Source organism: Camarhynchus parvulus, chromosome 2 (assembly GCF_901933205.1).
Source record: "Camarhynchus parvulus chromosome 2, STF_HiC, whole genome shotgun sequence".
Lineage (NCBI taxonomy): Eukaryota > Metazoa > Chordata > Aves > Passeriformes > Thraupidae > Camarhynchus > Camarhynchus parvulus.
Genome location: NC_044572.1, coordinates 133303191 through 133315778, shown reverse-complemented (window position 1 = coordinate 133315778; position 12588 = coordinate 133303191). Strand labels below are relative to the sequence as shown.

Genomic DNA, 12588 nt, shown 5'->3' with positions numbered 1-12588 from the left:
AATGTTTATTACCATGCAACAATGGATGTATCAATTCACTAAACAATTTTACAAGTTCAATCATGAACTCACCCTAGGAAGTCCTCTGGAATGAAAAAATCATAAGGTTTCCTAGAAAAACTGATTTTTTCTATATTGTACACAGTAAACATAATTATGCTGTATATAATTCAATTGAAAAAGCAGTGAGAAATTAAATAGGTTATATTTTATTTTCTCAAACCCCTAAAACTTTGAGATTGTTGATCCATCTGATCAAGTCAGAGTTACTGTACTGATCCCCAGACAGAGTGATTCCCTCTTCCTTGGTGCTGACACCAAACATGATAGTGTTCCCAGGCCCCCCATGAAGCTACGTTCTAAAGAGACATTAATAGACAATGACTGGGAAGAGAACACATAAATACCTTTTAAAAAATTAACAAACCTCGATTTCCTTGGACACATGAGCAATAAGAAAAAATCCGGTATATTTTTCTAAGCATTTCTCAGTCATAATTTGCTTCTGGCTTCACACTCCATGACAAGGGCCGCTATTTTGTTGTGATGATGAGGAGTGTCCACTCTGGCCAAAGTTCCTAGCCACTGACGGCCCTTCACATATAGCATTTTCAGTCACTCTCATCAGCATCTCTAAACCAAGTGCTGCATTTGCAAAAGAACAAGACCCTTGCCAACAAACTGGAAATTCAGCAGTCCCAGGGAAGGGGGACTAAAGGACCTGTTACTTTCCCACTATTTCCAGAACAGGTCTGTGTCACACTGTTTACATCATGCATCATTCATCTGCTGTGATGAAATGTAACCCTGTGTTTTAAAAAAAGACTTCTGCAACAGTGAGGATACTCTATCTTTGTGAGAAGCATGTCACATATTTTCCATAGGCATCAACTGCTCCTGCTTCTATTTAAATCTGTGTGGCCCTCTTCAGAGGGCATTATTCACTTCAGGAAGCCCATTCAGAAGGTGCTGAGCAGAAGGAGGGGAGAAGCCAGGATGGCAGCAGACAGCAGCATGGCTCCCGAAGAAAAGCCGAGTGCTGCTCCTGTGAGAAGGGCTGTCCACAAGATCCGGATGGCCAGCCAGGTCTTCAGCTTGGCACGAGGCTGGCAGCAGTGGGCATCTGACCACCATGTAAAGCAAGAGCAAGAGCCCTCTGGATGGGTACCCACTGCAGAAAGCTCATCAGCTCAGCCTGTACAAGAAAGTTCTTTTGAAAAATGGCAAATCCCATCTGTCAAGAGGGACCAAGAAAAAGATGATGAAAAATCCTTAGCAAAGGATTCGGTGACAGTAACAGATGCAGAAAAAAAATCAAGGGAATCAGATGAAGACCTCAAAATATTCAGCATTAAAAGCAAAGAGGTGACCAAAACAGTTGTCAGCAAAGCATATGAACGAGGAGGCAATGTCAGCCTCCTCAGTGAAAGATATGAGAACAACAACAGCAGCTCCGAGATGACCAAACTCAAAGAAGAATCAAATGCTATTGACAAAATTCGTAGCAACAAATTACCTTCAAACATAAGGAGAAAGTGTTCAAATGTGGTATCAGAGATGACCAAGGGCTGGGAGCAGATGGAAGACGAGGACAAAGATGGGGCCAAGGGAGAGCTGCTGCTGAAGTGCCGTGATGACAGCTTGGATGCCCAGGACAGTGGCTATGGGGAAGCAGAGGACAAGCTCGAGCAGGAGGACAGTGACCGGGAGGTGACAGCTGTGAGGATTAAACGCCCTGTCCCATCTCTGTAAGTAAAGCATCTTCATTACATCAACACAAATGGCAGAGGGGCACAGCTTTCCATGAGGAAAATGGTGGGGGGGGGATAGTAGGAAGCGGTCAAAGATAAACTATTATTCTTGATTTACAAGAAGTTAATCATAATTCAGGAGACCTTTCACTTATCACTCTGTGCTTAAGTAGTTACTCAACAACATCGGACTGTGTACCTAATACAAGGTTAGGAAAAAAGTTAGGAAGTTATATTTGGGACATGTTAATTATATTTAATTTTCACACTGGATTTACCAGTTCATCAAATTAACTACTTATTTGTAAATACTTCAGTCTATGTTTCAGAATCACAACTTTTACCTCATCAACAGCCTTTAGCTACTCATTTATTTCAGCAAATGTTGTCTAAATCAGTATATTTGACAAGTAATACTTCCAAATACTTATTAATTATTTTGCTTAGTATTAATTGTAAATCATCTCAGGAGCAATTTGAAGAGAATGTCCCAAATTAATGTAGCAGGAATTACTTCCACATACTTCTTACCAAAAGTTGGAAGCTTCTTTGGAAGCTTTCTATGAATTTGGAATTCCTCAATTCAAAGAAAGGAAAATTCCAGATTCTTGGACCCCAAGTTCATACCATATCACAATCACATTTTCAGAAATTAAAAACTGGATCGGCACTGATGATGCAAAACTGATGAAAATGCCACAACAGATTTTGTGACCCCTGTGCAGACAGGCAGGCAGGCTGTATCACGGTCACTATTTTGGTTTTATACCTCACTACTGATGAGCATTATCATGACCATTAGACTGTGACTAACACACTTATGGATTTCAACCATGCAGTACCTTTAAGCACAGCTATCTGAACACACACTCCCAGAACTATTTTAACTATTCAAATGGAATTAGAATGATGCTTTGCTGTACAGCAAAGCAGTCAGCTCCTGTAAGAAGGAAGTGGTTAACAGCCCAAGTGAAAAAAGCTCCCCAGTAAGCTAGGGCTTGAAAGTTTCTAGTACCTGCTTTTGGAAAGGTCTGTGTTCACCATCCGTTCACAGAAGTTATGACCTCAAAACAAAGATTCCAAATATACAGTGGAAAAAAGATACATTTGCAGCACTTATCTGTAAACAACTTCAATTAAAACAAATTTTTCCAGTTTCAAATGTTATAGTAGAAACCAACTATCTAGCTTCAGTTAAACCAACTATCTAGTAGACCAACTCTCTAGCTTCTGTTAAACTTTTCTTATATTTTCCTCATATGTATAATTTTAGTGCTGCTACCATGAAAAAAGATTGATTAGCCATATTTACTGTGATCTAAATTATTGAAATAACACCCTCTATGTTACTTACAGCTCTTTCTTCCGCTGAAATCGAACACAGAACTAATTTTCTGCACTTATAGTGCTGCTATCAGGACTGAACTTTTTTAACTATTCATTTTTTAAAATTTATTTTACAGCCTCAGAACATAATATTGCAGCCTGCTACTTTTATGAACCTTTCAATGTGGTTTAATCTTCTTCAAAAGGGTCATAAACACACAGTTGTTAAAGCATATCTCCTATTTTCCTCTCCACATTCTAGGAAAAAAGCATCAGTACAAGTGTTTTGTTTTCCTCACATCAGCACCTTCATTATTTCCAGCTTCACTGCTTACTGGAATAAGGTTGCTTCCTTAGTAGGCAGCCTGTTGACTGGCATAAGAGACTCGTCTGAACTCTTCTGTTCATGATTAGAAGAAAAATGCAACAGAAGGGATATGAAACTCAAAACATTAAAATGGGATTCATACCTTTCCCCTACAGACAGAAACAGGGCAAATATGCTACATGGACTTAATTTGCCTAGAAGGTCAGAATGCATTTAGGATGTCATTCTGGTTAACAGGTTAACTTAGTTGATTGTTGCATGTAAAGCACTTCTTAGAGTGGGTAGAAGTTCAAAACCTTCACTTTGGGTGCACAATCCTTTGTCTAGGTGGAGTAGAAACATGAAAAAAATACTTCTCTGTGTACACAATTCATGTTTTAAACCTGTCATTAAGCTAAACAATGGCAAAAATAGCACTTCAGCAACTAGAAATGGTTAAATAACAAGTTGCATTAAAAAAGTAAGGGTTTTTCAAGCCCATAAGAGGCACAATAAAAGCAAAAGGATAGATAAGATGGTTTTCTCAACCACTGAGAAGATGATTTGGATAAGGAAGGCAATAATAATCTGCTAGAAAGGAAAATTAGTTTCACTAGAAAAAGGAGGGAATACATTCTAGACCATTAAACTAAAGTAAGTAACAATGTCTGCACAACCTCCTGCTGTCTCAGTCCCCCTCTCCTCTCCACTCTTCCTGGGGAACCGAAGTTCTAGGACTTTCTCAGTTGTCATGGTCCCTGGAGAGAAGGGGAAGCAGCTGGCTGTGGCTGAGGAATAAGCCCTCCATAATGATATCTACTCATAAACTCCACTGAGACTGATGGCGTAACTTCTTCAAGGCAATTTTGATTCACTTAGGATTTTTTTCCCCCTGCCTTAACTGATAGCTTCCACATGGAGAGCTAGTGAAGCAATCTGAGCTTCAGCTGGAGTTCAGACTGTGCTGGCACAGCGTTTCTGTGACTTTTGAGATAGCCATAGGCTTCAGGAGACAAATTCCTTTGCATAGCCAAATCCTGTGCCCACAGTTCCTCTGAAAATGAAGGCACAATTCAGGTGAAGGGACAAAGGATCACAGCTCTCCCTTTCTCTGTATGACAATAGCTTATATAGAGCCGCATTTGGGAAACCAAATTGCCTAGATTTACCCCACGAGTGTATTTTAATGCTTCCCTGCCAACACCTACCTGTAAGTCATTTACGCAAAATTACAGGTACAGACATGCTGCCTACTCTCAGGATGCTCTGTAGTCACACCACAGAAGAAAGGTGCACTTGGCAACTCAGCATGCTAAATTCTTCTGATGGTTTTTCACCAAATTGATAGGGAAGAGTATTTTGGAGCTTTTTAAACACAGTTCCTCAATACAGGTAAGCCCATCTTAGGGCAACTCCACAGCTAATAAGGTAGTGCAGCTCTCCTAGTTCTTTTTCTATCCCTGGCACTTGGTGTTTGCAATTCTTACCCTAGCACAGCCCTGCCCAGTACTGGCCTCTTTCTGGTGCACTGATCTGAACTAGGGACATCTCTATGACTCCTATTCTCTATTTCAACCACCTTAGTAGAAAACAAAGGAATGTCCAAACAGCAGGGGAACAGAATTTTCTGCAACTTTGCAGCCCTGCGTGCTGTTTGCTAAGTGCATTTTGATTTTGTGGTGTTAATATTCAGCTGACATTACTGGGAAGGCTGCAGAGCAGCCTTTTGGGGAGTAAAAATATTAGAAAACAAATTACTTTGGCACAGTCACAGCACAGCATAGTCCCAACGGAGTTCAGTACATATACATTGACAGGACGCGGACAGCACAACGACTAGCTCAGACTATCTACAGCTCCCCCACAACATGTGAGATTGGCCACAAGAGGATAGAATGTCTGCTTGGAGTCATCCAGAACTATTATACATATAAAAAAAGGAAAAAAAAAATCTCTCAAGGTCTTTCCTTATCCTTTGTCCTTGACACTTTCAGGCTTCTACCCTACACATGGGAATGTGAATTTTGGACTTCAGTATTTGTTCAGAATCATATTCCAAATACAGAAGCATAGACAGAGCTACGACACTCAATTAGGATTTTGTTGTTGCTATAATCATTGACATTTATTACAGAGGACATTTTTCTAGGCACCACCCTCTAGTTTTCAGCCAGGTCATACACCTACAGCAATCACCTTCAGCCAGGTCATACACCTACAGCAATCTCTAATCTCAGGGCAGGCACACTTCAGGCTTGGCCCAGCAAGCAGGAATGGGGAACTGCGTGACTGACCAAAGGTACAGAAAGTGCAGGTGATCAGCAACATACTGTTTTGTTCCCTTACAGAATTAAGTCATTCTGGTACAAAGTTAGTGAAAACAGGCTCAGGGCAGGGCTGGAAGGTGGTAGTGTAGACAGGATAAAGCTGTGATCATGGAATTTTGTGTGCAAACTGAATGTGGATGAACAGCCCCATGAGAACTAATTTAGAAGTGGTGAACTCGTGCCACCTGGTGGATTCCAGCTCGCCCCTAACCCAGTTACAGCAGATTTCAATAAACAGCAGAACTGTATCAGGAAAGGAGGAGATGCAAAGCTCAGGTGTGTTTCTGTGTCTTTCAGCGCCAGCCGGCTGAGCGAGGAGGCGCGGAGCAAGGCGCGCAGGAAATGCAGCGCCGTGCACAGCCTCAAGGACAGGTGGCAGGAATGGGCTGACCAGCACATCATAACGCAGAAGCTGAACCCCTTCAGCGAGGAGTTTGACTACGATCTGGCCATGTCCACACGCCTGCACAAAGGGGATGAAGGGTACGGCCGCCCAAAGGAAGGCACCAAAACTGCCGAGAGAGCCAAGCGAGCTGAGGCCCACATCCACCGGGAGATCAGGGACTTGTGCTTCATCATTGAGTCCATGGCCAAGCCGCGGCCTGACGGCAAGATCCAAGTCACTTTTGGGGAACTCTTTGACAGATATGTTCGTATTTCAGATAAGGTTGTTGGGATTCTGATGAGAGCCAGGAAACATGGGCTGGTAGACTTTGAAGGAGAAATGTTATGGCAAGGAAGAGATGATAATGTCATCATTACTTTATTAAAATAAGTTAGGCTATAATCAGAACAACTTTGGAAAACTTTTCTCCTCTTCTCCCTTGCCATTAGCATTTGCACATTTTGAACATAAGGTTCCCCTGTTCACCACATAGAAAAATGTATTTTTTGAAATATGTATTTTATAACTAGCGCATGAAAACCCAAACACCCAAATGGACTTCATTTTTTACCAGAAGTGCTTTCAGGACAATTAAGTTAATTACTCCATAAAAAATAAGGAGAAAAAGCTATATGGAATATAAGCAGCTGATGATAAAAGTCCATAGCAATATAAATAGCTACAGGAATATGAAACATGCCAGATCAGAAGCTGAATGACAAAATAAACTCAGACAAAGGTTTTGATCTGAAAAATGCTCTTGTGCATGCACTTTCTAATTAATTGATTTAAATACAAGTAAAATTACCTTATTTTAATACAGAATCAAAGATACATTTGTTTTCTTTACAAGCACAATATGTAACTATTACTGCAGTATTCTCTTGTTAATACAACTGTTGACACAGCTTTCTCGTACATGTCACATAAAAAATCTTTTTATAAATGGGGTTTTATATATTTATTCTATTTATATAACTAATTTTTTAGATTGTTTCATATGTAAACTTATGGAGGTTGGAATGTAATGAATAAAAATGTTTTGATTAGATAGCTACCTAAAAAATACCTTCTATGTAATGTTGTGCAATGTCTTATCTGATTATCTATGCTGATACTGTTCTTATAAATACAGGGAAAAAGAATATGTAACATATAAAAACTATCCAGGACTTGTACTTTTGTATACAGCAAAAAAGTTACTAACATCATCATCTTCCATTGAAACGTACCTCTGTGAAAAAAGAGAAACAGCATTCGTAACTTTGAGGAAAATGTTGTTCCACATTACACAGAAATACTGACCTAATTTTACAGTATTCGCCATTCCAATGTCACTAAAATAATGTATTTCAGCCCAGGTGATGCTAGAGAGGACTAAGTGCTAATGAACTAATAGTTTTAGGACTTAAAATTGTATTATTCACAAATCTGAGATCCCTGTAAGGTCTCTGCTACTTGCTGGATTAGAGAGATCAGTTTCTCTTCACAAGAAAAGCATTTGTTTCAGAGCAGAGGCCTGGGCAAGTAATGAAAAAGAAGTGGTTTTTTTCCTCCCCTTAATATTCTTTCAAACTGAAAGAACAAATATCTTTTTAGAGAAGTAGAGGTGCATTAACATCTTGTCTCTGATAAAACAAATATTGCTGTCTTATTATGAGTACAGGTACTCCAGTTTGAAGCTCCGCTGTATAAATAAACCAAATAATTTATAACTTAATGATACAAGAACTGACTACTACATCTCTTCTAAATCTATGTAAATCATTAATACTTAGGCATAGTTATATACAGAAGAAAAAATGGTAAGATGGAATCAATGGAGCTTATTTAATGTTTTCCTGAGATCTCTTAGACTATTCAAGTTGACCTACAAAACTGATGTCTTAGTACAATACTTACATACAATAATTTTTACCTGCATATTCTTACCTTATTCTTTACATCTTTATATAATGACTTTTATAACTGTCTAAATTGTCTTGATAAAATTTTGTTGTCAAAGGAATACATGAACTCCTTAATTATTTCTTGGTTTATTTTCCCACACACTAAGAAACAAATACATGCGCATATTCAGTGAAGTAAAATGTCAGTAAGTTGCTTCAAAATATAAGCACACGTATATTCTCCTTTTCATAGGCTGTTAAAATATTTCCTCTGAAGGTTTCTCTGTCCAAAGCACCAGAAAAAGATTTCAGAGTACATGGCAACAGACCTTATACAAAACACCTGTAAAAAAAATACACACTAAAGACATGTGAGTGTTAAGTGAATTAAGCTCATCGGTTGGTAGCTCAGTGCAGGTAATTTAAGCCTCCTATTCAGTCATCCCAGTATTAAAATCCACACAAAATAAACCAAACCTCCAACTTTATCCTATTCTTCCCCTCAAACTATTTTATTTCCAATGAGATGAGAAAACCACAGGACACAACTAGTATTTTTTCTCATACTACCCTCCACTATTTACCTTTGAGTAGGCAGTATCATGCAAAATTTCTGAAAATAATTTACCATTTTTGTCAAAAAGAAATATTAAATGTTGATATAAGTAATGGTGTTTTGAAGCATTTCATGTAGGTTATATGCTTTAGAGCATTTTTTACATTAAGTTGTATGATAAACAAATCTGACCTCACCAAAAAACAAAAACAAAAGTACTCCCTGAATTACCCACCCTAACTCTCCTACTATACTGTGTTACATTCGTGTGAAACTAGCACAACCTCTGCCAAAATTAAATATTTTAAGCAGAGAGATGATAAACGCCAAAACCTGCTTGATTAAAGCAGTCTCTGTTAATTTTTATTTAAGTCCTGCTTTCCTAGTTCTGACTTGCTTTGAAAATAAAACATCTAACCTTTGAGACAATGAGCAACTCTCAGCTACTCTCATGGTAGCTTATAGTTGCACATAATTTCCTAAATATTGTATTCACTCGCAAGATGTTTTACTTGACACAGAGCTCCTGCACTCTCCTGTCTGAAGCTAGCGTTGTTTATGCACATCCTTGGTAGTGAAAAAATTCTATCTTCTTTTGTAGCAACTTAGTTACATTTTTCATATTCTAATACAAAGTTTAAGTGACAGCATGAAACTTGTATCAGAAGAAATAAATTTGACTTTTACACCTTTGTATTTTTCCAAGTCTTACCACAGTGGTTTGAAGTGAGTGGAAGGTTCACTGGACATGTACCCCACCCAGCAGAAATCAGCTCCCTCCTCCAGAGCAATAATTCCTTCTTTACAAATGTTTCTGTACAAGCAAGGTTCAGTAATACAGCTCCTTTTTAAAACAGGGGAAGGCTATTGAAATAAAATGAGCTGTAGTGAAGAGCATACTGTTCGTGGTGATATGTTCAATCATCACTCATCACAGAACAGATACCGGCAGGCCCTCCTCCCACAGCCATTCAGCTGCTATGTACACACTGCACTGCCCCAACATCTCAACCAAAGCCACTGCTGACACCTCAGGACACCTTTAGCACGTGTTATTAGCAGTGCAATTATCACAAGAGAAAACAAACTATGATTACACAGCTTGTAAGGTAAGCAGGACAGCAGAAAGCAGAGCGGAACTGGCACATCGGCAGTGAGACAGCCAGCAGGACTGGCTTGCACATACTACACCAAGTGTACACCATTCCCTCAGCTGGACAATTCCTCTCTCTGAAATGCAAAAAAATATGAGAAAATGCATCCTATACATTCAGTTGTTAAATGAACAGCAAAACCCAGCATTTGTGCTCCTATGTAAACTCGACCTTCTAAATAAACTCCAACTCAAGTTTATTTTTACATATATTTAGATTTATTTGCTATACATCACTGTGAGCTTATAGTACTTGAAATCCATTACAGGATTTTTTTTTGTTGTAATAATCAGTTGTAACTCCACAAAGACAATAATACTGCTGTGGAAGACCAAAGGGAGAAAAGCCATTTCAATTTATTTACAGTTCCTTATTTTGTAAACATTTACTCTACACATTGTACTAAGTTCTAAGAAGGATAAAGAGATATACATAGAGACAGGAAACAAAGCCCTGTTTTTCTATTCATATTGAGCACTAGCATATTATAGATGAAACATCTGCCCTTTCTCGTTACCATAGCAGTAAGCTGTCTTCAAATAAGTTTTTTTTTTAACTTTCCAGAAATGTAAATATTTTCAAATATACAACTACATCTACTAGCCAACCCATTTGGCTTTTATTCCATTTCTAGAATAATTTAAAGTGCTATAAGCAACCCGTCAATCAACACTTTTCTATAATAACAAAACTACTTTAAACATTAATTTACAAGATAATATACAATGTTTGTCTGAAATAGCTGAAATTTCAGCACAAAGTCAGTCACTGTCACACTTAACAGCAATTTTTTTGTTCTTTTTTTGTTTTGTTTGTTGTTTTTTTTGCAGAACATAGAATAAAAGCTTTGAAACAAACAGTTTTGTTGAGCTGTTATTGCCACAATGGCTTATCAAGTTTTCTACAAAAGTGGACAAGAGCTACTGGAACTGTATTCTAGCCTGTCATTTATTTTTTGAGGTCACATGACAGTAAGTTTGCATATTCCACAAGTCTACTGAATTACGATACTGTTTACCTATGATACATGATGTCATTTTAATCAGAGCTGGTGCTAATTGTAAATTTACAACATAGACCCACTCAAAAACATCACAAATTTTTTTTCTTTGGACAGGAATAAGCTATATTCTTGGAGCTGATGTGCTACACGGCTACAACAGTATAACAGTATATATCTGACACTTTATGTTGAAGAAAGATGCATCTGTTTCTGTACTTTTAATGCCCTACTATAGCTACAAATTGTTCACTGAGTTTTGCTTGCTTTAGCCTTTTAGTTTTTTGGAACTATCATATTCTTACATTCTCTTGCTATTTCATAAGTCTTTGCCACTTAGCTCAGTATTGTCAGTATTTGTCCCAAACCTGCGGATCATTAACAGCATGTGCAAAACACTCTTTAAATACAATCAGCATGCAGCTACAACACATATTAACTGACTTTTTTCTACACATGAACAAGAAACAAGACAAGTGGCACTGTTGACTTTGGATATCTTCTAACTTCACCACGCGTTTACTGGGGTGCATTTAGAAGGAATGCTCAGCTTCTCATCCATTTGTGGCACCACTTGAATAACCCATCATTGGTCTGGACCAATCTCTGCAGTGCTGCTGCCAAATACCCACACGCAGCTTTCTCAGAGGTTCACAGAGGGCAACTTCATTCATAGACATAATTTGAATACAAAAATAATAAGCTATATTCAATGAAGCAGCCCCCTAGCAGGATTGCAGGAAAGGTGTGTGTGGGAAACCTGGGAGGCAACTGTAATATGGATAAGAAAATTTTGCAGGCCACAAGGCTCAAAGTAACTAATGTTAATTTTTAGTCCACAAGGTCAATATTTTGTAAAAGAGTCTATAGCTTAGAAAAAGTATGATAGTATATTACAGATGCAAGAGCATGAAAAAACATCTGCTATTTAAAAATAATAACTAATGGCCACACTGAAAAATTAGAAAAAAAAAACAAAACAGGTAAGTAAAATACATTATATTGCTCCTAGAGATTTTTAAGCTGCACTGATTCATGTCAGGTTTGGGACAATAACCTGTGGAAATAGTGAAATACTTATTCAAAAGCCCATATTTCTATGTCTTGAATAGTGAAGTCTTCTCGCTTAGAAAGTGTGTGATTCCCAAATGTTTTACATGAATGACTTCTTCCATGGTAGAGATCACCATCAAGCCAAAGAGCAAACTCTCCTCTGCAAGACAGACAATGTATTAAAGCAAAAGACTGAGAGAATAAGCATTTAATCCATCAATGCATTTTGCACTCAAAATTTAGAAATGAGAAGGAATTAAAGGATTACTTTTTAACACAAGTACCTCGTGGCTGTTAATAAATTTACGCTACAAGGATTTCAATTTTTTTTTACTATTTATTATTAATTTGGGAATATTCCTCTTGCAGATATTCTGAAATAAGCTAAGTAGAGGTTTTCAGCCTCTTCCATTTTTGTTAAAGAGATGACATAACAGCACTTTCATATCTAAAGAGAATGCTAGTAACAAATAAAAAAAACATGTCTAGAAGCACATGCACCTTCATGGGCAAGAAAAAGCCAGGACATGACAACGATTTCTGGAGACCCTGACATGTTTTGGGGTGGCTCAGCTTCAATTCAGGCCTCTTCTAGTTACACGTAATTTTCACATTTACATCCTTCCACAATCATACTTTGTGTCCATTCTGAATACAGGAAGACATACATGCAAGTCAAGCATGGAAGGCATCTTGCAGGGCTGAAATTTTATGCCACACTAGGGAGAAGACAAATCTCCGGTTTAAGTTTTGTCAGCATTGGAAGCTAAACACCTCACATACTAAAGCTTCCTGGCTGGTAACTGTTGAGTCCTGAGCTACCATACTGAAATAAATTCC

General features: G+C 38.1%; 2 protein-coding genes across 5 annotated transcripts in view; one reads left to right on the top strand and one right to left on the bottom strand.

Moving 5' to 3' along the window:
- Positions 1–976: 976 nt before the first annotated feature.
- On the top strand, positions 977–6569 carry ABRA (actin binding Rho activating protein). Its single transcript, XM_030971902.1, has 2 exons — positions 977–1748; positions 6009–6569. Exons 1-2 carry the CDS (start codon positions 997–999, stop codon positions 6484–6486), a joined length of 1230 nt encoding a protein of 409 aa, XP_030827762.1. The 5' UTR covers positions 977–996; the 3' UTR covers positions 6487–6569.
- A 3321-nt stretch (positions 6570–9890) lies between these two features.
- OXR1 (oxidation resistance 1) overlaps positions 9891–12588 on the bottom strand; it is a 261650-nt gene continuing 258952 nt past the window's right edge. For all 4 annotated transcript variants that reach the window (XM_030965997.1, XM_030966009.1, XM_030966002.1 and 1 more), the window contains one exon: positions 9891–11908. In XM_030965997.1, coding sequence (XP_030821857.1) covers positions 11773–11908 — 136 coding nt within the window. In that variant the 3' untranslated portion in view covers positions 9891–11772. The remainder of the gene's footprint in view (positions 11909–12588) is intronic.